The 26,184-nt window shown below is 42.4% G+C and overlaps 2 protein-coding genes across 3 annotated transcripts in view; both read left to right on the top strand.

Annotated features, from left to right (window-relative positions):
• The window catches only part of LOC129819619 (SKI2 subunit of superkiller complex protein-like), a 46,234-nt gene extending 29,544 nt beyond the window's left edge, over nucleotides 1-16,690 (top strand). Inside the window, exons 25-29 of the mRNA XM_055876014.1 lie at nucleotides 294-504; nucleotides 7,874-7,984; nucleotides 9,626-9,844; nucleotides 13,165-13,305; nucleotides 16,115-16,690. Of these exons, the coding sequence (XP_055731989.1) occupies nucleotides 294-504; nucleotides 7,874-7,984; nucleotides 9,626-9,844; nucleotides 13,165-13,305; nucleotides 16,115-16,315 (883 nt within the window). The 3' untranslated portion in view covers nucleotides 16,316-16,690. The remainder of the gene's footprint in view (nucleotides 1-293; nucleotides 505-7,873; nucleotides 7,985-9,625; nucleotides 9,845-13,164; nucleotides 13,306-16,114) is intronic.
• A 247-nt stretch (nucleotides 16,691-16,937) lies between these two features.
• Nucleotides 16,938-25,653, top strand: LOC129819621 (proline-rich transmembrane protein 1-like). 2 transcript variants are annotated; one of them, XM_055876018.1, is made up of 5 exons: nucleotides 16,938-17,485; nucleotides 18,041-18,052; nucleotides 19,220-19,671; nucleotides 20,353-20,523; nucleotides 21,066-25,653. In XM_055876018.1, exons 1-5 carry the CDS (start codon nucleotides 17,470-17,472, stop codon nucleotides 21,240-21,242), a joined length of 828 nt encoding a protein of 275 aa, XP_055731993.1. In that variant the 5' UTR covers nucleotides 16,938-17,469; the 3' UTR covers nucleotides 21,243-25,653. The 2 variants fall into 2 exon arrangements, with proteins under 2 accessions (XP_055731993.1, XP_055731994.1); XM_055876019.1 differs by lacking the exon at nucleotides 18,041-18,052 and having other exon boundaries at nucleotides 16,939-17,485.
• Nucleotides 25,654-26,184: the final 531 nt, after the last annotated feature.

Genomic DNA, 26,184 nt, shown 5'->3' with positions numbered 1-26,184 from the left:
GGACAATTTGTGTGTGTGCATTCATGCATTATCATGTAGCGTATGCAGTATGTTTCAGCCTTTTTGCACATTATGGTTCCACTAAGCCCACATAACCATGTTTATCTATGCAAATGAGGGGTTTATATTTGTGATGTCATCATGACCACTCAACAGTGTCTTCCATCTGCCTTTTTGTGAATAGCACTCTACATATCATTGAATGCACGGAAATAAATAGCCACCACTCTTGAGTCTATTTTCATCTTTCTCTCCTCCCTTCCATCCTTTCTCCCTCCCTCCATTTCTCACAGGCTAGATCCTCCGGGCCAAGCCATCTCCACGGCAACCCAAGAGCTCCTGCGATTGGCGGAGGCCAACCCAGGCGGGGTGGTGACCCTTGACGCGGTGAATGACCTCCAGCTGAAGAGTGTGGATGTGGTGGAGGGCACCATGAGGCTGCGCGTGCTGCAGGACAGCCTCAAAGACTTCAACTGCATCCACTCACCCACCTTCTCAGAACAGGTGTGTGTGTGTGTGTGAGTGTGTGTGTCACTTCCAAACCCTGACCTTGATATTGCCGTAATGATGTTGGAGCACTCATATAATGAACAGAGACAGGTCTGACGGACTGACTGTCTCCACACACCTGCGTCTTCCTCTGTCTTCCTCTATTCCTAATGTGATGATTCGATTGGATAGTCATAATTTAGGCTAATAATTTAACTTAATTACTGTTCACAAAAAAGACTGTTCAGTGCAGCTCGAAGTTGCATAGAGTAGGCTGAGGCTATATCAGATAGCCTACATTTTCTCTCTTTTCTTTGCACAAGAAAATGTTGGCCTTTTTATATCACATTTCATGCAATTTTACCTCACTTTATATAACTGAAGATATTATGGGGTATTGTGTGTAGATTGATTAAAATATGACAAATTACAGGGTAGCCTACTCTGCTGAGACTGACAGATCAATAAAAACGAAGTTGTCTGATTCACATATTTGGCTTACGAAAAAGGGAGACAAAAATCCAATATGACATCCATCTAACCTGGAGGAGGATATGATTGTCCAAAAACACTGGCACTGACGCAATGATAATGACAGTGAATATGCACACTCATTGGGCATATGGCTGATGTTCTCCACTGGTGCCAATAAGATGGGTTACTTTTCGCTCAATTAAGTTGAGAATTTTGATAATTTAAAGTCAGATTGGAGTCTTTTCGTTGTCTTCTCTTTACAGCAATAGCCATTTGTTTTCCAAACTGTTTTTGTGAGATTATATTTTTAAATATCGCGATATGCCTGGCTGGGTCTCTCTGCTTTTCACTGACAGTCGCAACTCAACAGTCATCTGTTTGGTATTTGTTGCGCTATGTCCAAATTGCGGGCCCTTCTGACTGTAGGTTATGTGATTTAACTTCTAATGGCTGGGGGCAGTATTGAGTAGCTTGGATGAATAAGGTGCCCAGAGTAAACTGTCTGCTCCTCAGTCCCAGAAGCTAAGATATGCATAGTATCAGTATATTTGGATAGAAAACACTCTGAAGTTTCTAAAACTGTTCGAATGATGTCTGTGAGTATAGCAGAACTCATATGGCAGGCAAAAACCTGAGAAAAAATCCAACCAGGAAGTGGGAAATTTGAGATTTGTAGTTTCTCAACTCTTGGCCTATCGAATACACAGTGGGATATTGGTCATATTGCACTTCCTACGGCTTCCACTAGATGTCAACAGTCTTTAGAACCTTGTTTGATGCTTCTACTGTGAAGTGGTGGCGAATGAGAGGGGAATGAGTCAGGGCTCTGGCAGAGTGCCATGAGCTGACCATGCACGTTCACGTGAGAGTGAGCTCTGTTCCATTGCATTTCTACAGACAAAGGAATTATCCGGTTGGAACATTATTGAAGATTTATGTTAAAAAAATCCTAAAGATTGATTCTATACATCGTTTGACATGTTTCTACGGACTGTAACAGAACTTTTTGACTTTTCATCTGCTCCTAGTGAACGCGCGTCATGAATTTTGATTTGTGAACTGAACGCGCTAACAAAAGGAGGTATTTGGACATTAATTATGGACATTATCGAACAAAACAAACATTTATTGTGGAACTGGGATTCCTGGGAGTGCATTCTGATGAAGATCATCAAAGGTAAGTGAATATTTATAATGCTATTTCTGACTTCTGTTGACTCCAACATGGCGGATATCTGTTTGGCTTGATTTGTTGTCTGAGCGCCGTACTCAGATTATTGCATGGTTTGCTTTTTCCGTAAAGTTTTTTTGAAATCTGAGACAGCGGTTGCATTAAGGAGAAGTATATCTATATATTCTGTGAATAACACATGTATCTTTTATCAATGTTTATTATGGGTATTTCTGTAAATTGATGTGGCTCTCTGCAAAATCACCAGATGTTTTGGAACTATTGAATGTAACGCGCCAATGTAAACAATTTTTTGATATAAATATGAACTTTATCGAACAAAACATTCATGTATTGTGTAACATGAAGTCCTATGAGTGTCATCTGATGAAGATCATCAAAGGTTAGTGATTAGTTTTATCTCTATTTCTGCATTTTGTGACTCCTCTCTTTGGCTGGAAAAATGGCTGTGTTTTTCTGTGACTTGGCTCTGACCTAACATAATCGTTTGGTTTGCTTTCGCTGTAAAGCCTTTTTGAAATAGGACACTAGTGGGATTAACAAGAATTGTATCTTTAAAATGGTGTAAAATACTTCTATGTTTGAGGGATTTCTGTTGTTTTGAATTTGGCGCCCTGCACTTTCACTGGCTGTTGTCATATCGATCCCGTTAGCGGGATCTCAGCCCAAAGAGGTAGAACAATTCACAGCTTTAAACATTTTTGGGAGGAAGCTAATGATCCTCTGTGGCCAAATCATGCTTTCTGGTGTAGTAGCCTATTTTGAATGATTTTATGCATTTCTGTATAGACAGGAGTAAGCTGATTAGTTTATACAATTTTACCAATTTCATTTCATGTAATTTTTGGAATGCTTCCGCTAACCTTGTTCGAACATCTTCAAATTGCTCATCGGAATTCAGTAAGAATGACTGCATCCGAGTTGCATGTTTCTGTTAAGATGAATTACCATAAACTAAATGGGATTTCTGTCATTCTGAGAACCCGTGGATGAACGCGCTAATCAGGTTACGCAACCAATGCGTACAGTCCAGTAAATGTCTTAAATGTCCGGTAAATTAAAATGCTGCCGGTCAAATGTCCTAACGGGAACCCTGGCCTGCACTAAGCATTGTAAAACTAAGCCTTGTTAGATATTTTCCTGCCTTGTTCAATGGCCAACTCCGTGGCCTTTAAGTGATTGGAAGGTTGGGAGTTCGATCCCCAGGAGAGTCATACCAAAGACTGTAAAAATGGGACCCGCTACGTCTCTGATTGGCATTCCGCATTAAGGATATAGATTGGGGGGTCAGGCCCTGTGATAGACTAGGAAAGTACTTGCACATCAAGCTGCATCACGCTACAGAAACAGGAGATAGGCTCCAGCTCCTCTTGTGCAAGGCTACTTACTGCCATGTTCCAGGGCGAGATGAGAACAGCAGAGCAGGGAGTTCTATAATTACCCATGTAGGATGAGCAGAGTCACCGCTGTCTGTCTCACTGAAGGGATACATTAGGACTGCATGTCATTAGAGCCATCGCTCAGTTAGACAGTAGGCTTTGTGCTGCTGGGCTCGAATTTCTTTGGGAGATAGTGTATGTGAGCTATCGACTCTCTATTAACAGGCCATTCCATTTTTTGTGGCATACATTGTACAGTGCATTCGAAAAGTATTCAGACCCTTTCACTTTTTCCACATTTTGTTTTTACGTTACAGCCTTATTCTAAAATATGACAAAGCGAAAACAGGTTGTTTTGACATTTTTGCAAACTTATAAAAAAAATTTTTTAAACGGATACCTTATTTGCGTAAGTATTCAGACCCTTTGCTATGAGATTCGAAACTGAGCTCAGGTGCATCCTGTTTCCATTGATCATCCTTGAGATGTTTCTACAACTTGATTGGAGTCCACCTGTGATAAATTAAATTGATTGGACATGATTTGAAAAGGCACACACATGTCTATATAAGGTCCCACAGTGCATGGCCGAGCAAAAACCAAGCCATGAGGTCGAAGGAATTGTCCATGGAGCTCCAAGACAGGATTGTGTTGAGGCACGGATCTGGCAAAGGGTACCAAAATATTTCTGCAGCATTGAAAGTCCCCAAGAACACAGTGGCCTCCATCATTCTTACATGGAAAAAGTTTGGAACCACCAAGACTCTTCCTAGAGCTGGCTACCCAGCCAAACTGGTAAATCTGTCGTTCTGCCCCTGAACAAGGCAGTTAACCAACTGTTCCTTGGCCGTCATTGAAAATAAGAATTTGTTCTTAACTGACTTGCCTAGTTAAATAAAGGTGTAAAAAAAAAGGTCCTTGGTCAAGGAGGTGACCAAGAACCCGATGGTTACTCTGACAGAGCTCCAGAGTTTCTCTGTGGAGATGGGAGAACCTTCCAGAAGGACAACCATCTCTGCAGCACTCCGCCAATCAGGCCTTTATGGTAGAGTTGCCAGACAGAAGCCACTCCTCAGTAAAAGGCACATGACAAAAGGCACCTAAAGTACTCAGACCATGAGAAACAAGATTCTCTGATCTGATGAAACCAAGATTGAACTCTTTGGGCTGAATGCCAAGCGTCACATCTGGAGGACACCTGGCACCATCCCTACGGTGAAGCATGGTGGTGGCATGCTTAAAAAAAAAAGCTCTCAGGACCTCAGACTGGGCCGATGGTTTACCTTCCAACAGGACAACGACCCTAAGAACGCAGCCAAGACAACGAAAGAGTGACTTCGGAACAAGTCTATGAATGTCCTTGAGTGGCCCAGCCAGAGCCCGGACTTGAACCCGATCGAACATCTCTGGAGAGACCAGAAAATAGCTGTGCAGGTGTGACGCTCCTCATCCAACCTGACAGAACTTGAGAGGCTCTGCAGAGAAGAATGCGAGAAACTCCCTAAAAACAGGTGTGCCTGTAAATATGTTATACCTAAGACGACTCAAGGCTGTAATCGCTGCCAAAGGTGCTTCAACAAAGTACTGAGGGAAGGGTCTGAAAACTTAGGTAAATGTTACATTTAAGTTTTTATTTACAGATTAAAAAACTGTTTTTGCTTTGTCATTATGAGGTGCCCAAGAACACAAAGGCAACCTGCCTAAATGACTACAGACCCATAGCACGCATGTCGTAGCCATGAAGTACTTTGAAAGGTTGGTAATGGCTCACATCAACACCATTATCCCAGAAAACCTAGACCCACTCCAATTTTCATACCGCCCAAACAGATCCACAGATGATGCAATCTCTATTGCACTCCACACTGCCCTTTCCCACCTGGACAAAAGGAACACTTATGTGAGAATGCTATTCATTGACTACAGCTCAGCGTTCAACACCATAGTACCCTCAAAGCTCATCACTAAGCTAAGGATCCTGGGACTAAACACCTCCCTCTGCAACTGGATCCTGGACTTCCTGACCCTCACCACCTGTCCCCAGGTGGTGAGGGTAGGTAGCAACACATCTGCCACGATGATCCTCAACACTGGAGCTCCCCAGGGGTGCGTTCTCAGTCCCCTCATGTACTCCCTGTTCACCCACGACTGCATGGCTATGCACGATACAACAGTGGTAGTGTCGTTTCCAGACGACACAACAGTGGTAGTCCTGATCAACGACGAGACAGCCTATAGGGAGGAAGTCAGAGACCTGGCCGGGTGGTGCCAGAATAACAACCTATCCCTCAACGTAACCAAGACTAAGGAGATGATTGTGGACTACAGGAAAAGGAGGACCGAGCACGCCCCCATTCTCATCAACGGGGCTGTAGTGGAGCAGGTTGAGAGCTTCAAGTTCCTTGGTGTCCACATCAACAACAAACTAGAATGATCCAAACACACCAAGACAGTCATGAAGAGGGCACGACAAAGCCTATTCCCCCTCAGGAAACTAAAAAGATTTGGCATGCGGTCCTGAGATCCTCAAAAAGTTCTACAGCTGCAACATTGAGAGCATCCTGACTGGTTGCGTCACTGCCTGGTACGGCAATTGCTTGGCTTCTGACTGCATGGCGCTACAGAGGGTAGTGCGTACGGCCCAGTACATCGCTGGGACTAAGCTGCCTGCCATCCAGGACCTCTACACCAGGCGGTGTCAGAGGAAGGCCCTAAAAATGGTCAAAGACCCCATTCACCCCAGTCATAGACTGTTCTCTCTACTACCGCATGGCAAGCGGTACCGGAGTGCCAAGTACCTCAATTGGGCCGACCAACCAGTGCTCCCGCACATTGTGTCCCACCCGCCGTCCCGCCAACCCCTCTTTTATGCTACTGCTACTCTCTGTTCATCATATATGCATAGTCACTTTAACCATATCTACATGTACATACTACCTCAATCAGCCTGACTAACCGGTGTCTGTATGTAGCCTTGCTACTTTTATAGCCTTGCTACTGTATATAGCCTGTCTTTTTACTGTTGATTTATTTCTTTACCTACCCATTGTTCACCTAATACCTTTTTTGCACTATTGGTTAGAGCCTGTAAGTAAGCATTTCACTGTAAGGTCTATTCCTGTTGTATTCGGCGCACGTGACAAATAAACTTTGATTTGATTTGCTGTGTGTAGATTGATAAAAAATAGATAACGTTTAATCCATTTTAGAATAAGAATGTAACAAAATGTGGAAAAAGTCAAAGGGTCTTTAGCTCAGTTTGTATTATGTATTTTATACAATCTTTTTTGCTCATCTTTATCAAGGGATCCAATCCTTTTGAACCCCACTGTATGCGTGTGTGATAGCCTATCCATGTACAGGCTCGCCTGTAAATGTATTGTAAATTAGGTGAAATTGCTGTGCAATCTGTGTGATCAAATAGTTGTATATGAAATAATTCTACAGACCTCTTCTCTATTGCTGTTTGGAGTGCATAGATAAAGTGATTGTACACTACATGACCAAAGGTATTTTTGGACACCTGCTCGTCGAGCATCTCATTCCAAAATCATGGGCATTAATGTGGAGTTGGTCCCCCCTTTGCTGCTTTAACAGCCTCCACTCTTCTGGGAAGGCTTTCCACTCGGTGTTGGAACATTGCTGCGGGGACTTGCTTACATTCAGCCACAAGCATTAGTGACGTCAGGCACTGATGTTGGTCGATTATGCCTGGCTCGCAGTCGGCGTTTCAATTCATCCCAAAGGTGTTTGATGGGGTTGAGGTCAGGGCTCTGTGCAGGCCAGTCAAGTTCTTCCACACCGGTCTCGACAAACCATTTCTGTTATGGACCTCGCTTTGTGCACGGGGGCATTGTCATGCTGAAACAGGGCCTTCCCCAAACTGTTGCCACAAAGTTGTAAGCACAGAATCGTCTAGAATGTCATTGTATGCTGTAGCATTAAGATTTCCATTCACTGGAACTAAGGGGCCTAACCCGAACAATGAAAACCAGCCCCAGACCATTATTCCTCCACTTCATGGATGAGTCGTTCCGAGACGTTTCCACAATAACAGCACTTACACTTACAGCTGGTAGCTCCAGCAGGGCAGAAATTTGACGAACTGACGTGTTGGAAAGGTGGCATTCTATGACGGTGCCACATTGAAAGTCACTGAGGTCTTCAGTAAGGCCATTCTACTGCCAATGTTTGTCTATGGTGATTGCATGGCGGTGTGCTCGATTTTATACACCTGTCAGCAACGGGTGTGGCTGAAATAGGCAAATCCACTCATTTGAAGGGGTGTTCACATACTTTTGTATATAGTGTATATAATTTTCACCCTTTTTCCATACAGTTTCTGCTGGTGCAGGAGAGGATGAGTGTTCAGGAGGAGCTGGACAAACTGCTCTTCCTCATCTCAGATCAGTCCCTGTCTCTACTGCCAGAGTACCACCAGAGAATCAAGGTATGTCTGGCTTCCATTGTCTTAATGCACATCCAATATTCAATTCAAAACTATTCATACAGTAGCGTTCTTCCTAGGTTCCTGCCTTCTATGGAGTTTTTCCTAACCACTGTGCTTCTGCCTCTACATTGCTTGCTTTTTGGGGTTTTAGGCTGGGTATTTGTAAAGCACTTTTTGACAACTGCTGATGTAAAAAGGCTTTATAAAATACATTTGATTTGATTTAATGGTGTAATTTGCAGAAATCGCTCCGCCATTTCCTAGTTGCTGAAATCCTAATAGTTTCCCTTATTTCAGTTTGTGACAAAACAAGCAGTCATTGTGTAGAGAATCATTGTACCATCTAAACCGCTGTGAAATATATTTTCCAGAACCAAGATTATTGTATTTTCAGCTGTTTGAAGCTGGTGTACTGAACCAAAAGTAAAAGACAAAATTTAAGAATGAGAAGCATAGAAATAGCACACACAGAACATATCTTCTTTGCTTTCAAAGAGAAGGACAGATCTATAACTCACATTTCTGTGTGAATTTGGTTGTCGCCCCAAAAAGTGACATATTGTAGCTTTAACTAGTTCATACACATGCAGGGCTCTAAATTAACATTTTCCATTGGTTGCACCGGTACTCCCAACTTTAAAAAGTTAGGAGCAAAGCAATAAAATTTAGAAGCAGCAGAAAATTGTATTTTTTAAATAGATTGAGATATAAAATATATACATTGTAGCAACTTCTGAAGCTCATGTTGTGCCCTAGAAACTAATATTTAATCCTGTAAATACATTTATTTATTATAAAACGCTCAAATGTTGACACGAATACCTGTCATTGTAATTAAGTCATTTGTGGAATATTAGGTTTCTACATGATGTAAAAGCACTATTTTCCTATTGAAATTGTACACATTGTCAAGTTTGTGATTATAACATGCAAGAGATCAGTCATTCATTCATTGCTATGATCGTTGATCTCCTGGAGAAAGCTATCCCTTTTCCTCTCTTTCTATGCCCCCAGATGTTTGGATATACTGATCAAGTTACCAGGTTGTTAGCTAGATAGCTAATGAGGTAACAAACATGACTGAACAAGGTGTAAAACAAATGGTTAACGGCTCGTGAAATGTTTTGGAAGTGCCCACAACGTGGTTTATGAATGTAAAATGCGGGCCCCCAATCCTCGACTGGAAGAAAACAGTTCGGCGGTGCTTAAAAAGTACCTAAAAACATGAATAATTGATCATCTCTGATGTAAAGTCTACCAAGTTGCCTGCCATTATGTCAGGTCGTGACGTTGAGTTCAAATACATTTTTAACCGACCAAATTAAGAATTGTTTTTAACGCACTGCAAAAATGTGTGCGGACCAGAAAGAGGCTCTCTTGTCACTGTATTTTGTTCGTGCAATGAGGAATTACCATCGTCCGAGAAGTTCTAAAACATATCTGCAGATCATTTTTGTCTGGAGCTCAAAAATCTAGAGTAACGGTATGCAAGTCAGGGAGCCAAATGAACAACTTGTTCAACGATCCAATTCTGTTCGCTATATTCATCAAAAATATCTATTTAAAAAACAGCCTTTCCTTCGCAAACGATCCATCACTATGTAACACTAGTGTAATAAAGGCATTATCCCCCATCCCCAGGTGCTCCAGTCCCTGCAGTACGTGGACAATAGCGGTGCTGTGCAGCTGAAGGGCAGGGTGGCCTGCCAGATCAGTAGCCATGAGCTGCTCCTCACAGAGCTACTGTTTGAGAACGCCCTGAGTCCCCTGGCCCCTGAGGAGAGCGCCGCCCTGCTGTCCTGTCTGGTCTTTCAACAGAAGACCCAGGTGGAGCCCCACATCACCAACACACTGCAGGAGGTATGGGGGAACTGGGGGGGAGGTTTGTGTTTAGGGGGAGAGGGGTAGGGATGAGAGTGTGTGAGAATGCATTTTCTTGGTTCCTTGGGTCCTTTTTTTTTTTACCTCCTTCTCAAAACCCATTGAATGAGAAGATCAGAGGTCCCTCCCCTCTGACCTCATCCAATGGGTTTTGAGAAGGAGCCGAGGAGAGAGGACGCAAGGAATTTAATGAAATGCAATTAAGATTCTCCCTGTGTGTGTTGGGGTGGTAGAATGTGCTTGGTTGTCTACTGGGGTAGGGTTGAGGTTACACTTGAGTGTTTTTGTGTCTGTCCACTATGTGTTTTAGTTGTGAAGGTTATGCAACAATTTTTCACTCACCAATCTACGCTCAGTACCCCATAATGACAAAGTGAAAACATGTTTTTAGAAATGTTTGCAAATTTATTGAAAATAAAATTCAGAAATATCTCATATACATAAATATTCACACCCCTTAGTGAATGCTTTGCAGAGGCACGTTTGGCAGTGATTATAGCTGTGGGTTTTGCGTCAAATGCTAAATGAATCATACCCGGCTGTATTTCTGTATTGTGAAAGTTATATATCTTAACTCTGGATTGCTGACATGCAAAACAATGTGGGACCATATCAACAATGGACTAATGAAACAAATAGTTTTTGGTTTGTGTTTTCCTTTAAAACCTCTTATGGATCCCTTCATGCGCCAATCACTTTTGTGGGATTGATTTGACAACATCCAGTGAAATGGCAGCGCGCCAAATTCAAACTACAGGAATATAAATATTCAACATTCACAAAAATATATGTGTAAACATAATAATAAAGCTTAACTTCTTGTTAATCCAGCCACTGTGTCAGATTTCAAAAAGGCTTTACGGCGAAAGCAGACCATTCGATTATCTGAGGACAGCGCCCCGCATACAAAATCATATTTTGAAAATCATATTTCAACCAGGCAGGTGCGCCACAAAAGTCAGAAATAGCGATATAATTAATGCCTTACCTTTGAAGATCTTCTTCTATTGGAACTCCATAATGTCCCAGGAACATCACAAATGGTCCTTTTGTTCGATAATGTCCTTCTTTATGTCCCAAAAATGGCCATTTATTTGGTGTGTTTGATTCAGAAATACACCAGTTTCAACCCGCCCAGCATGCCTACAAAGTATCTAATAAGTTACCTGTAAACTTGGTCCAAACATTTCAAACAACATTCCTAATCCAACCTCAGGTACCCTAAAACGTAAATAATCGGTCAAATTTAAGACAGAATAAACTGTTTCTAATACTGGATAAAAACAACGTGAAGCGCGTTCCAGTTCACACGCACCAAAACAGTAGAGTCCACCTGGAGTGACACTTACAATGAATAGTTCTACTTCTTTATTTCTCAAAAGAAAAACATCAACCAATTTCTAAAGACTTTTGACATCTAGTGGAAGCCATAGGAACTGCAACCAGGTTCCTCATAAATAGGGCTTCCAATAGAAAACAATTGGAAAACACAATGACCGCAAAAAAAAAAATCCTGGATGGATTGTGCTCTGGGTTTCGCCTGCCAAATCATATCTGTTATACTCACAGACATTATTCTAACAGTTTCAGAAACTTCAGAGTGTTTTCTATCCAAATATACTAATTATATGCATATCCTAGCTTCTGGGCCTGAGTAGCAGGCAGTTTACTTTGGACACGCTTTTCATCCGGACATGAAAATACTGCCCCCGAGCCCAAAGAGGTTCCTTTAAGTAATACTGCAAAAAATGTGGCAAAGAAATAAACTTTTTGTCCTGAATACGAAGCATTATTGTTTGGGGCATATTTTCAACAGGATGCATGTTTTGGAATATTTTTATTCTGTACACACTTCCTTTTCACTCTGTCATTTAGGTTAGTACTGTGGAGTAACTGCAATGTTGTTGATCCATCCTCCGTTTTCTCATATCACAACCATTAAACTCTGTGACTGTTTTAAAATCACCATTGGCCTCATGGTGAAATCCCTGAGCAGTATCCTTCCTCTCCAGCAACTGAGTTAGAAAGGACGCCTGTATCTTTGTCGTGACTGGGTTTATTGATACACCATCCAAAGTGTAATTAATAACTTCACCATACTCAAAGGGATATTCAGTGTTCATTTTACACATCTGCCAATTGGTGACCTTATTTGCGTGGCAATGATAAACCTCCCTGGTCTTTGTGGTTTAATCTGTGTTTGAAAGTCACTGCTCGATTGAGGGACCTTACATATAATTGTAAGTGTGGGGTTACAGAGATGGGGTTGTCATAAAGAAATCATGTTAAACACTATTATTGAAAAATGGAATGAGTCCATGTAACTTATGCGATTTGTTAAGCACATTTTTACTCCTGAACTTATTTATGCTTGCCATAACAAGTGGTTGAATACTCATTGACTCAGCTTTCGAATTTTGTATTCAATTGTAAATCATTCTACAAACAAAATTCCACCTTGATATTATGGAGTATTGTGTGAAGATCAGTAACACAACATCTCATTTAAATCTATTTTTAATTCAGGCTGTAACACAACAAAATGTGAAAAAAGTAAAGGGGTGTGAATACTTTCAGAAAGCACTGTAACTATACATTTCAATGTGTCATCTGTAGTGTACATGGATGGAGGATGGACATGTTGGCTTCTGAGTTGTAGTAGTACTAGCCTAGCCGCGCCACTGGTGACACACACACTGGTTTGAGCTCAGGCTAGATGCAGACAGCTCACCCCGCAGCAAGGGCGCCACACCCAATACACACACCCCTGAACACAGCCCTGAAACATGGAAGTGCTCTAAAGAGGGCTGAATTAGTGATGGGCGAGGCGAGAGCCATGTCTGGAGTGGTTTATAAAGGTGCCATCCAAGGGGTGAGCAGCAAGGAACAGTGATCGCTGACAGGGAACACAATCACTTAACAGAGGGGAGGCTGAGGTTGAAGTGGAGTGGGCAAAGTAAGGCGGATGTGATTGGAAAGTGTCACGTGTTTAAGTGCTTCTTGTATGACTAATCTGTGTCTGTGTCTGTCTGCCTTTGTCTCTATCCTTCCTCTCTCTCTCGCTCTCAATCTCCACTTGTCTCTGTCCTTCTCCTTGTGTTAACCCACTTTTGACCGTGACCCATTACTACCTCCCTTATTACTACCTCATCTCTCATACCTCTCTCTCTCCTTTCTTTCTTTCTCTTTCTTTCTTTGCCCTTCTCCTTACATTACCCCACTCTGTCTGTGTGCCCCGTCTATTACTTTCTTCTTTTGCCACATCTCTCCCTCCCTCTCTCCTTTCCTCTCTCTCATAGGGTATTGAGAGAGTGCTGGCGGTGGCCCAGCGTATTGGGGAACTGCAGAGGGACTGTGGGTTAACCCAGACAGCTGAAGAATTTGTGGGCCAGTTCAAGTTTGGCCTGACCGAAGTGGTATACTGCTGGGCCAGAGGCATGGTGAGTGGCGTAAGCTGACTGTAATTTTAGACTCTTCTTGATTGACCTCATTTCAATCAAGACACTCGTGGACAGTTTCCTGGACACAGAATAAGCCTAGTCCTGGACCGAAAAGCATGTCCATTTTAAAGTGCTTTGTACTCCAGAACTAGGCTTAATCCCGTGTCCTGGAACCTGGCCCATCAAAGCTCCAAAAACCTGTCCCCAAAAAGATCTTCATCAGGAGCTAGGTTTCTATCCAATTTGGGGGGGGGGGCATCAATTATCTGCAGATAAGTGATAAAAAGATTCTCTGAAGATGGTAATTCCTCAGTGCAGAAACAATATATTGAGCCTCATTCTGGTCCACGCAAATTTTCCCGGTGCGTTAAATTGACAATGGTAGGCAACGTGTTAGGCTTTACATTAGAGATAGAGAATTTTTTCATGGTTTTAGGTACATTTCTAAGCATTACTGAATGAAGAGCCATTTGGGAGCCAAATGAACAGCTCTTTTAGGTGAATAGAGCCAAGTGATCCGGGTCACAGAAAAGACTAAATGCCCATCACTGTGCAACAGAGCTCAAAGGGGACACTGATGTCTTAAAAGGGCAATGACATACACAACATGACCAAAAGTATGTGGACAACAGCTCGTCAAACATCTCATTCCAAATTCATGGGCATTAATATGGAGTTGGTCCCCCCTTTGCTGCTATAACAGCCTTCACTGTTCTGGGAAGGCTTTCTACTAGATGTTGGAACATTGCTGCGGGGTCATGCTTCCATTCAGCCACAAGCGCATCGGTGAGGTCGGGTGCTGATTTTGGGTGATAAGGCCTGGCTCGCAGTCGGCGTTCCAATTTAACCCAAAGGTGTTCCATGGGTTTTAGGTCAGGGCTCTTGACAAACCATTTCTGTATGAACCTTGCTTTGCGCACGGGGGCATTATCATGCTGAAACCGGAAAGGGCCTTCCCCATACTGTTGCCACAAAGTTAGAAGCACAGTATCGTCTAGAATGTCATTGTATGCTGTAGCGTTATGATTTCCCTTCACTGGAACTAAGGGGCCTAACCGGAACAATGAAAAACATCCCCAAACCATTATTCCTCCATTATCCCGCATTTTGCATTGGTGCAGGTAGCGTTCTCCTGGCTCTCCTGCCAGATGGTGAAGCGTGATTAAATCACTTCAGAGAACGAGCTTCCACTGCTGCAGAGTCCAATGGCGGCGAGCTTTACACCACTCTTGGCTTCTGTGCGGATGCTCAGCCATGGAAACCCATTTCATGAATCTCCCGACAAACAGTTCTTGTGCTGACGTTGCTTCCAGGGGCAGTTTGGAACTCGGTAGTGAGTGTTGCAACCGAGGACAGGCGATGTTTGAGCTTGTGTGGCCTGCCACGTCACGGCTGAGCCGTTGTTGCTCTTAGACGTTTCCACTTCACAATAACAGCACTTACAGTTGACCGGGGCAGCAGGGCAGAAATTTGACAAACTGACTTGTTGGAAAGGTGACATCCTATGACGGTGCCACGCTGAAAGTCACTGAGCTCTTCAGTAAGGCCATTCTACTGCCATGTTTGTCTATGGAGATTGCATGGCTGTGTGCTCGATTTTATACACCTGTCAGCAACGTGTGTGGCTGAAATAGCCGAATTCACAAATTTGAAGGGGTGTCCACATACTTTTGTATATATAGTGTACTTTGTAATAAAAAAAAGTTTTTATTGTTATTATTTATATTTATAATAAGTTAATAATAATAATAATGATAACAATCAGGATGTTGTGTCCAATGGGGTAAATGCAGATGGATAAACCCCATGTTTCCGCCTGTGTACATGTTATAGCCACTATGCTACAGGTGATAAAGCTTATTGCTAAAACACATCTGATAATAGACTCCATGCATGGTCCAATATGCTAAAATATTTCTAACTGTGTTTTCACCAATATGTTTTGGGGCTTTTAAAAAGAACGGAGCTTCTCAGACTGAAATTGGCTGAACTCACAGTTTAATACATGTACAAAATTATCCCAAAAAGCATGATGATGGTCATGACTTTCTTTACCAACATAAAAAGATCCCACCGTGTCGAACGAACAAATGATCTGTGGGCATTTATGAAACTTCCTGTTTCCATCACAGCCGTCGTGATTTTTTAAATACGGTATGACTTTACTCACATAAAAATTGTGGATGGAAACGTGATTACGGATGATGGTCTTTTCAACACAGAAGTTCATACCAAAAAATTGCCTGATGATCTTCTGAACTTCCTAATACCTTTCTGATTGCAGTTACTTCAAACCACATTTCCTTCAGATTGAAACACGGTCAAAACTACTGGCATAGCCCCTTTCCAAAAAAGTTTACATTTGCTTTGATTACATCGGTTTTTTTACTTGATGGGGTCACAATTTTTTTATATATAGAAAAATGGGGTCACGGGCCAAAAACGTTTGGGAACCCCTGCTGTACTTTATCTTAAGTTTAAACTAACTGGTATCCCTACTTCCTGGCCTATTTATTTAAAAAGAGATGCAGAGTGTCGAGGTAGCCTAGTGGTTAGAGCGTTGGGCCAGTAACCGAAAGGTTGCTAGATCGAGCTGACAAGGTAAAAAAGCTGTTGTTCTGTCCCTGAATAAGACAGTTAACCCACTGTTTCTAGGTGTTTCTAGGTCATCATTGTAAATAAGAATTTGTTCTTAACTGACTTGCCTAGTAAAATAAAAGTAAAAAATACAGGGGAGACCAAGAAGGCAGCAGTCCTGTACTCAACTGTGTCTAAATGAACTTGTACACTTTCCTATTTCCTACCCCAGCCATTTGCTGAGATTGCGCAGTTAACAGACGTCCAGGAGGGCACGGTGGTGCGCTGCATCCAGAGACTAGACGAGGTGCTGAAGGAGGTGCGCCATGCAGCACGCATCGTGGGAGACTCGGTCTTGGGCAGCAAGATGGAGAAGGCCTCCCTGGCCATTCGCAGAGACATCGTGTTCACTGCTTCGCTCTACACACACTGAGATGGGAAGGGAGAGAATGGGGGCTGGGGGGGAGCGAGAGAGGGTGTAGATAGTGTTTGTATTGTAGTTGAAAGAGTGTGGAGATGAGGAGATAGAGAGGATGTAGGTGAGAGAGTGCCAATGTGCCTGAGCCAAGTCCCAAGCTCAATTAATGTGTGTGAGCATGGTGGGAGAACAGGTGAGTGTATGAGGGAGGGGTGTGTTTGTGTCCACGTTTGTGTGTGATTGTATGGACATACTATTGTTTACATGAGTCCTAATTAAATTCCTGGACATGGAAAGGGAATGCTCTTAAACAAATCAGACCAAAGTAGTAATGATAATGAAATTATTTGTAATTTATTGTACAATAATAAAATCTGCTGTGGACTACCATTTTAGAGTACTTTGTTTTTAGCAATTGTCCCCCAAGGGCTCCTGTGATTATGTCTGAGTAAATGGCTGTATGCATGAGTCTGACATTGGTTTCAACATTATGACACTGTTAACTATTACTCTTGCTGTATACTGTAGGAACAACAATCTGTACATATCCTATTCTGTGAAACATAATGTCATTTACAGTCAACTATCTAACCCGAATCAAAATCATGTTCCGTTCTAGACTCATGCTCATGTTATGACAGCAAGAGGATTCTCAAAACTTCGTACAGCATCCACGGGTATAAAGAGTTAACAGCATAGCATAAAAAGTATTCAAATCCAATATCCGGTCACCTCTTTAAAATGTTTGTTTCGGGTTTTCCAGCTCAGTGGCATATGTATTTCCCAGTCTCGGCTGTCTCTTTAAGACAACGATAGCTTTGTGTCTGATTAATTCAATGTAACGAGAGATGCATTGGAGAAACCTATTTTCCGCTGTTACTGTGGATGTAGCAGCTACAGTGAGTGTGAAAAAGCTGGACATTTATTTCCTATTGGTCATGATCATCGGATAACCCAATTGGCGGTTATCACATACTAGAGTTATAACGTGATACCGTTATTATAGGCAACGGATGTGGGGATTTAAAAAATATGGATTTAAATTAGCTGGAAATTAAGTCTCCATAATTTCATAATTTTTCTGTTTGAGGATTTACCAAAAGTCGTATTGGAGGAATAAGAATATTTACATTCAATTGTTTGGAGGGGAGTTTTATTCTGACCACGAAATGTCTGAAAAACACGGTAAGCTTTTTTTTCTCTTGTTCTGTTGCGTCTTTTATGTCAGCACTGTAATTGATAATTAAGCCAATTCTTCCCCTCCCCCGCTGTCTGTTCTCTCCGTTGGATTGTGATAAATGTGTACATTTGGGATAATTGTTTGACTATAGGTTGTTTTGGTGTTTTTTTTGTGTGGTGTATAACTAACAATTGGCTACTTGGTTACGTATGATATCTCTGTTTCCATCTCCGTTTTCACCTGCCCATGTCAACGTCTCCGACAAACTCATCCGTCTATTTATCTGCATGCCCTACATCTGTAGTCTGCTATGTTATTTTATTCCCAATAGGGTACGCTCTATTTAATTGCCTATGCATGCTCATTTATTTAAATAACTACAATGAAATACGGGTTTGCGTGCGTGTGTTTGTTTCCCTGAGTGTGGGCGGATTTGCGTGCGTTTGTACAGTGTATCAGGGCGAATGAACGAGAGCGTGTGATGTTGTTAACATCAGAAATGCAGCACAATAATTTGCATCATTTCTCTCTTTAACTCCCTTGGATTCACTGTATCCTAGGAGGTTATCAAGGTAAGAGCCATGCTACTGAGTGAGATGCCTCCCTAATTCTAAATGAAAGCCTATAGCACAGAAAACAGGTTTCGGTTGGGAAAGCCCTGTATAGAGGCCTGCGGTGCATGTAAATGGCATGCACATCACCCCATTGAATTAAGTTTATAGGCTATATAGCCGTATCACGTGATAGACACAAACAGACAGCTGAGGTTTTGTTGTATGTGTTGGAATAGACAGAACATTGTAATCCAATATGGATGATAAGACATGCCAGATATAATCGTATTGTTCATTATGTAAGACATGCCAGATATAATCGTATTGTTCATTATGGAGAGATGGCAACATGTATAGGACTATTCCCCCTCTCAAAGGAATCGGCTAATCTTAATTAGAGATCTACAACATAAGACATTTGGAATGATCAAACAGTATATGTTCTTTGATGGTTTTCTATCACCATTAGACTACTGAGTAGTATGCTATCTGGAATATGCTTTAGTCGTGAATGGGCCATTAATTCAAAGAGTCAATACATTAGTGCATTAGGAGTTCATATGGATCTGATAGTGAACTATCCCTTATCTCCCATTCATCCACTATAACTCTTCCTTTCTTCACTGTTGTCCTCTCTCCTTTGTCATTTGACTATCTCCCCCATTGCCTCCTATGAATCAGATTTCCCTGTTTCACGTTCAGTCCCTGATGTGCGCCATGTACCCTTGAAAGGGGTCCCTCCCGCTGTGTCAGGATCCCATCCCCCTTCTGTGTCTGAGTGGTCTTACTCTGGCTGTGGTGACAGTGTTAGTGGGTTATGTAATGGTGTGTGTATCCCCAAGCACAACTCTCTCTCTCTCATCAACTGCTGAATAGGCTAGTCAGCATGCTGTGCATTGCTGTTACTGTACAAAGTCAACCTGGCTACTGTGTGAACGTGGTGCTTTTTGTTTCTCTTTGTGTGTGAAATGTATTCAACATTTTCACACTCTACATACGTTCGTGTGGTTTACATACCCGTAGGTGACAAACCTATTATAGTGCTTGTATTGTGTAAACGGTGACCAAAATGTCAGAGTGATGGCTAGTTAGATAACATTTCTGCCGACTCTCTCTTCTCTTCTCACTCACTCACTCACATATTTATTTCTCTCTCTAATTTATTTCCATCTCTTCCTCTCGCAGGTCTGGAGGACTCCAATCGGCAGGCCATGTCCCAACCCATGCAGCAAATACAGCCCCCTCCATACCTCCCCTCCCAGGACCCTAACACGGGCCAACAACACCCCAACATGCAGCACCTCAACATGCAGCACCTCAACATGCAGCACCTCAACATGCAGCACCTCAACATGCAGCACCCCAACATGCAGCACCCCAACATGGGCCCTCCGCCCGGCTGTGGCCCCCAGCCCAACTACCCCCCTCCACCCCCGCCCCCTGGCTCTGATGGCTACCAGGAGACCCAGTTCCACAATGGCTCCTATGGACACCCAGGGGCCCCACAGGGCTACACAGTCCAGACCCAGGGCCCGGGAGGGGGGGTCCCACACGCCCCTGTAGGGTATTTTCAACCAGGATACCCTCTCCAGCTGCAGCCCTGCACAGCCTATGTTCCTGTCTACCCCATGGCGTCGGTGAGTCAGTGTATTCATCTACGATAGCAGTAATTATTCCAAAGCATTTTGTGTTCGCCGAAAAGAGAACGAAACATACGAGGGTGGTATGCTCATCTGATTCTTTAGAACACCGGTGCTGGGTGGGCAAAAATATACAAGAACGGAAAGGCCCGCACAAGGTATAATGCTGCTCCCCAGTGTTTTACTTCTGCACCATGCTACATTCTGTAAGGGATAATCAACAAGGGGCTAATGCTCTAGAATACCCTTCAAGCCAATCAGAAACAAGTATTCAACCATGCCATGGTATATGTTTGTGTATCATCATGATGCAGTAGTAAATCACTGGGGAGCAGGCGCAGCATATATAGTGACCTGGCATTTCCTTTCTTAATCGAATGGAGAATGAGTCACCCACACAACCAATTTCCATTGGTTCTTAGATTAAGCCTGTGGAAAGTAAACATTGGTTTGCTCCTCTTGAGGGTTACAGAGAAATCCAAAAAGGCTTTTCCAAGGTCAGTGGCCATAAAGAGATCAAGCATCTCACAGTAGGAGTACTGGTTTTGGATCAGTTTTACCTTGTAGATCACAATGAATAAGATTACATGGACAAGGGGGGGACCTGATCCTAGATCAGCACTCTTACTCTGAGATGCTTGATACATCTCTCTCTCTCTCACTCACTCTCTCACACAGGGACAGCCCTACCAGGGGATGCCCCAGGGTCAGATGGGCATGCAGATGCCCCATGGCATCGCCCTGATGGAGCCCCGGCGCCCGCCCCACGACTACCTGCCCATCGCTGTGCTCACCACCGTCTGCTGCTTCTGGCCCACAGGAATCATAGCCATCATCAAGGCAGTACAGGTTGGTGTTAGGCTAGCACAGAATTGTCTGCACAGTATGTTTGTTAGCTAGCCATTTTTAGGGAAATGATTGATTGTTTTGTTGTTTCTCTGTTTATTACAGTATTGTTTGTTTTCTTTATATGCTGGCTTTGTTGGTTCACCTGATCATGATGCACAAGACTCTACAACAGTCTACATGATGTAATTGCAGCATTGTTTACACAGGCTAAAATATATTTTTTGCATTGAGCTTCCTTCCAATTTGTTTGAGTTGAGCTAAGCTCACCACCAGGCATAGATAGCCCTGCAAACTTGGGTCTTGAACCACTAGTATTATTATTGTTATGGTTGTTTCATTTAAGGCCTGATAAACTGTGTTTTGTGGCTTTTTGTGTGAGTATGTGCTGTTGGCAACACCACTCTCTCCCTCTCTCAACTAAATTCAGTTTAAGGTTCATTATCGGCATGAAATACATTCTATAAATATGGCCAAGCACTCCAAAAACCATAGTTTGTGAGGGGGGAAAAAACATTCTTTCTCTCTCTCTCTCCCTCCCTCAGGTGCGTACAGCAGTGGCCAGGGGGGACATGGTGACGGCAGAGATAGCGTCCCGCGAAGCGCGTAACTTCTCCTTCATCAGCCTGGCGGTGGGCATTGCCTCCATCGTCCTGTGTACCATCCTCACCGTGGTAGTCATCATCGCCTCCCAACACCATGACGACGACTGGGAACCCTAATACATAACGCAGTGTGGCATCATGGGATATGTAGTTTTGGGTGGAGATTGAAGAATAAGAGCACCGGAATTCACTCTCTGAAACTGGTATGTTATATTGGGGGGTGTATATATGTGTGTGTGTGTGTATATATATGCACCCTGTGTACTGTATATACAGTACTGACCTGACCTACTGACTACTAACGGGTTGAGAACCAATCACACTTATATTCAATTACCAAAACAAATAGGTACACATTATTTGCCAGTATTACTTACCATTTACACTCAGATATAATAGCGCTCCATAGCACTTATGGGGGAAACAGAGTACATACACAGAGGCATTAAAGGGCAATTCCACCGCATTTCAACCTCATTTTCATTATCTATAGCACAGTACCAGTGTCTACATATGTGAAAATGGCGTATGACATCATCAAAAGTACAAAGAAAAAAAACTGTGAATTTCAAATCGATGAGATTCGCAGTGACGTGGGGAGTAAGAAAATTCCCTCCCTCTGGGTAGAAACTCGTTGCAGGTTTTGAAAATCACAGTTTTTCTTACTTTTCCTCTTGCCTTGTGATGTCATTTTTTAGGACCTTCTCTTTTTAACCACAGATTATAGAAACGTGCAATTTTCATATATGTAGACACTGGTATGGTACTGGAGATAATGAATATGAGGTTGAAAAGTGTCAGAATTGCTCTTTAACTATGAATGACAGATGAATTTATGGTCCCCTTGAAGACCAAACCATGGATCACACTGTATCTTGATAAACTATTTAAGCCTTCACAAAACTGCCAAATAGATCACAAATCATGACTGACATTAGTGCCATATATAATTAGTATTGTGTGAGGAGGTTGTTTTGAATTACTTCTAATATAAATACTTTTATTGAATTGCGTTTAGTCATTTATAGTTTTTGATTTATGATTTTCATAAACACCCGCCATCTAACGATAGTATTTTTTCAAGTATTTATTAAATGGATTGTATAAATTATAGTATAAGACTGCCAAACAGACGTGGGTATGGAGGGATACAACTGATCAGTATTCATTTTACACACAATCAAATGGAAAGTAAATTGAAGACATATTGTTGTCTTCTTATGAGATTAATATATGAAAATTGTGAAAAAATATTGAGATTTTTCTGGTGAGATGAATGACATCTCTATGTAAAGTTGTGCTGGTGGAGGGATACACCATACTGTGTGCTGTGTCCGTGTCTTTTTCCCCGCCTTTTTTTTTATATGACATGGACTTCTTTAGCTACATTGACAAATTGTTTGTTGCATAAGATTGTTTAATACTTGTTCACTTTATTTATGTATTTATTTACGTGTATTATAATGTATTAGTTTATTTATAATATTTATTTTTCATAGATTATTAGCATGTCACCATTATGTTTTAGTTGATATCAATAGTTTATTGTACCCCTTATTGGCCTAGAAAACCTTAACTAAACTCAGCAAAAAAAAGAAACGTCCTCTCACTGTCAACGGAGTTTATTTTCAGTAAACTTAACATGTGTAAATATTTGTATGAACGTAACAAGATTCAACAACTGAGACATAAACTGAACAAGTTCCACAGACATGTGACTAACAGAAATGGAATAATGTGTCTCTGAACAAAGGGGGGGTTAAAATCAAAAGTAACAGTCAGTATCTGGTGTGGCCACCAGCTGCATTAAGTACTGCAGTGTTGCCAGTTCTTGCTGTGAGATGTTACCCCACTCTTCCACCAAGGCACCTGCAAGTTCCCGGACATTTCTGGGGGGAATGTCCTTAGCCCTCACCCTCCGATCCAACAGGTCCCAGACGTGCTCAATGGGATTGAGATCCAGGCTCTTCGCTGGCCATGGCAGAACACTGACATTCCTGTCTTGCAGGAAATCACGCCTAGAATGAGCAGTATGGCTGGTGGCATTGTCATGCTGGAGGGTCATGTCAGGATGAGCCTGCAGGAAGGGTACCACATGAGGGAGGAGAATGTCTTCCCTGTAACGCACAGCGTTGAGATTTCCTGCAATGACAACAAGCTCAGTCCGATGATGCTGTGACACACCGCCCCAGACCATGACGGACCCTCCACCTCCAAATCGATCCCGCTCCAGAGTCCAGGCCTCGGTGTAACGCTCATTCCTTCGACGATTAACGCAAATCCAACCATCACCCCTGGTGAGACAAAACGGCGACCAGTCAGTGAAGAGCACTTTTTGCCAGTCCTGTCTGGTCCAGCGACGGTGGGGTTGTGCCCGTAGGCCGGTGATGTCTGGTGAGGACCTGCCTTACAACAGGCCTTCAAGCCCTAAGTCCAGCCTCTCTCAGCCTTTTGCGGACAGTCTGAGCACTGATGGAGGGATTGTGCGTTCCTGGTGTAACTCAGGCAGTTATTGTTGCCATCCTGTACCTGTCCCGCAGGTGGGATGTACCGATTGAGTGCAGGTGTTGTTACACGGGGTCTGCCACTGCGAGGACAATTATCTGTCCGTCCTGTCTCCCTGTAGCACTCTCTTAGGCGTCTCCCGGTACGGACATTGCCATTTATTGCCCTGGCCACATATGCAGTCCTCATGTCTCCTTGCAACATGCCTAAGGCATGTTCACGCAGATGAGCAGGGACCCTGGGCATCTTTCTTTTGGTGTTTGTCTTTAGTGTCCTAAGTTTTCATAACTGTGACCTTAATTGCCTACCGTCTGTAAGCTGTTAGTGTCTTAACGATCGTTCCACAGGTGCATGTTCATTAATTGTTCATGGTTCATTGAACAAGCACGGGAAACAGTGTTTAAACCCTTTACAATGAAGATCTGTGAAGTTATTTGTATTTTTACAAATTATCTTTGAAAGACAGGGTCCTGAAAAGGAGACTTTTCTTTTTTTTGCTGAGTTTACATCACATTTGATGACGTTTGCGATGACTTGCACTTCCCAGCGTTGACATAGCACAGAAACTGACTTAATTACTTTGTACACCTCGGCTGATGTCAGCAGGCTTAGACTTGTTTTTATACACTCCAATAAAAAATTGTATAATTGTAGAAATAGACACATTTAGAACAAAAGTTGCTTGTCTAATTGAAGTGGTTGATCCATTTTCTAATTTCATATAGAGTAAAGTATTGCAGTACTAAGAAAAAAAGCTACACATTTGATGGAAAGTGCTTGGACGGACGCAAGATTAAAAAGGCTATGTAATTATATATAGCGCTAGTGTAGTGTAAATTTGAGAAATTGCAGCTTTTGCAAAGAATATTTTGCTAATATTAATGGTTATAATAGCCAATAAAACAGTATTATCTTAGTTAATAGTTTATCAGAGTAAAAGGTTGTAGACAAAGAACTAATGCGCTATATATAGACAATACTCTGTACTGCATGCCATTGTGAGACATTATTACAATTCTCTCAGCTTTTCCCGAATTGTCTTATCGTTTGGTCATTTGATCTCTAATCTAGCCTATCACTTTATGAGGTGTGCTGCCCCGTGTTAGAGAGCCAAGAGGGCCGTCGTGTAACAGCGTGAGCTAAGCAGAAATACTGACGGTGGCACTGAAAACGAATGTCTCAGAGGAGAGAGAGAAAAAACGTATGCCTAATAATACAGTACACTAGCATTTTACTCTCCTCAACTTGTTTCTATTACCCCAAGCCCCCTCTATTTCTCTCTGTCTCTCTTTCTGATGTCCATTGCAAAATGGGGACCGTAGTTATCGACATATCTCTAATCTGCTTCTTCGTTTTCTTCTGTTTTCAATTCCTATGACAAAGTTATTCAGAGATATAGAAAATCTGTTGTTTCTCGTGAAGGACCGTGATTACAGATTTGAATATTGTATTAGGGCATGTGACGTTTTATTCCAAAAGTATTATTAAATTATTATTACTACTATGGTTATTATTCTGTTACATGGAAATCACCTTTTACATTTGATTATCATTGCTATATTTATAATGTACATTGTATTTGGAGAAAATGTTCTTATTCTGATAACACGGTGTTCTAGAAATATGTTGAGTGCAAAGTAAGCACTGTACTGTGACCCGTAGTGCTGTTACTCACCTCTATACAAGATAAGTATTGGTATGGAATGTTCTTATGCTTTTTAGGCTCACTCCTAGCATATCTAGTTGTGTTTAGATCTACACTGTGCTCTCCTCACATACTTGTTTTGTGAGGCCGTTCTATGTCATTTAAGATGACAGGCTGGGCAAATGCTACTGCTTCTTTGCAGTATTGATACCTTTTCTCTGAGCTTGTAAACGTAATGGATTGGCATTTTCAAATTGGCTGGCGAATCACAGTGTACATGTACTTTTCTTGGGGTTTATTTCTGTTCATGGATATTACACATGCATCTGTTGTGTATGAATTTAGTTGTTTGAATAAAATGTTTTTTTTTGTGCAAGAGTAGGTAACAGTGATGTGTACTCTACAGCTATCTCGCTCTCTGTCTTTCACTCTCTCCCACTCTCTCTCTGTGGCCTTTCCACTCCCTACATCTCTTAGGTGCTTATTTATAGTTGGCCCGGATTCCTACATCCCTGTATCTCTCTGTCTCTTTCTCTCACTGTCAGAACATGGACGATCACTCAATATCTGGTGGGAGGAGCTATAGAAGGACGGGCTCATTGTAGCTGGAGTGAAATCAATGGAACGGTATCAAACACGTTTGACTCTGTTCCATGTATTCCACTCCACACATTACAATGAGCCCGTCCTCCTATTGCTCCTCCCACCAGCCTCTGCTGAGATGGAGGTGGTGGGACTAGGCCAGACCGTGTCTGTAGGATCACAGATGGTCATTTAGCCTCCCGAAGAGCGACCCAGCATCTCTGCGATCGTTTGGTCTGTCGCAACATGCATCTCTGTTCCACTACACCGCCCTGCCTCCCGTGAGCGGACCTGCACTGTCGCTCACTGTGTGTGTTTGTGTCATCG

The sequence above is a fragment of the Salvelinus fontinalis genome, chromosome 22 (assembly GCF_029448725.1).
Source record: "Salvelinus fontinalis isolate EN_2023a chromosome 22, ASM2944872v1, whole genome shotgun sequence".
NCBI classification, from domain to species: Eukaryota; Metazoa; Chordata; class Actinopteri; order Salmoniformes; family Salmonidae; genus Salvelinus; species Salvelinus fontinalis.
Note: the sequence above shows the minus strand (reverse complement) of the source record. Positions and strands in the feature narration are given on the sequence as shown.

Bases quoted from the DNA above. Each gene is read 5' to 3' on its own strand.
- LOC129819621 (XM_055876018.1), top strand. The intron at 19,672-20,352 runs GTGAGTCAGTGT...TCTCTCACACAG, and splicing joins CTGTCTACCCCATGGCGTCG to GGACAGCCCTACCAGGGGAT. The intron at 20,524-21,065 runs GTTGGTGTTAGG...TCCCTCCCTCAG, and splicing joins CCATCATCAAGGCAGTACAG to GTGCGTACAGCAGTGGCCAG.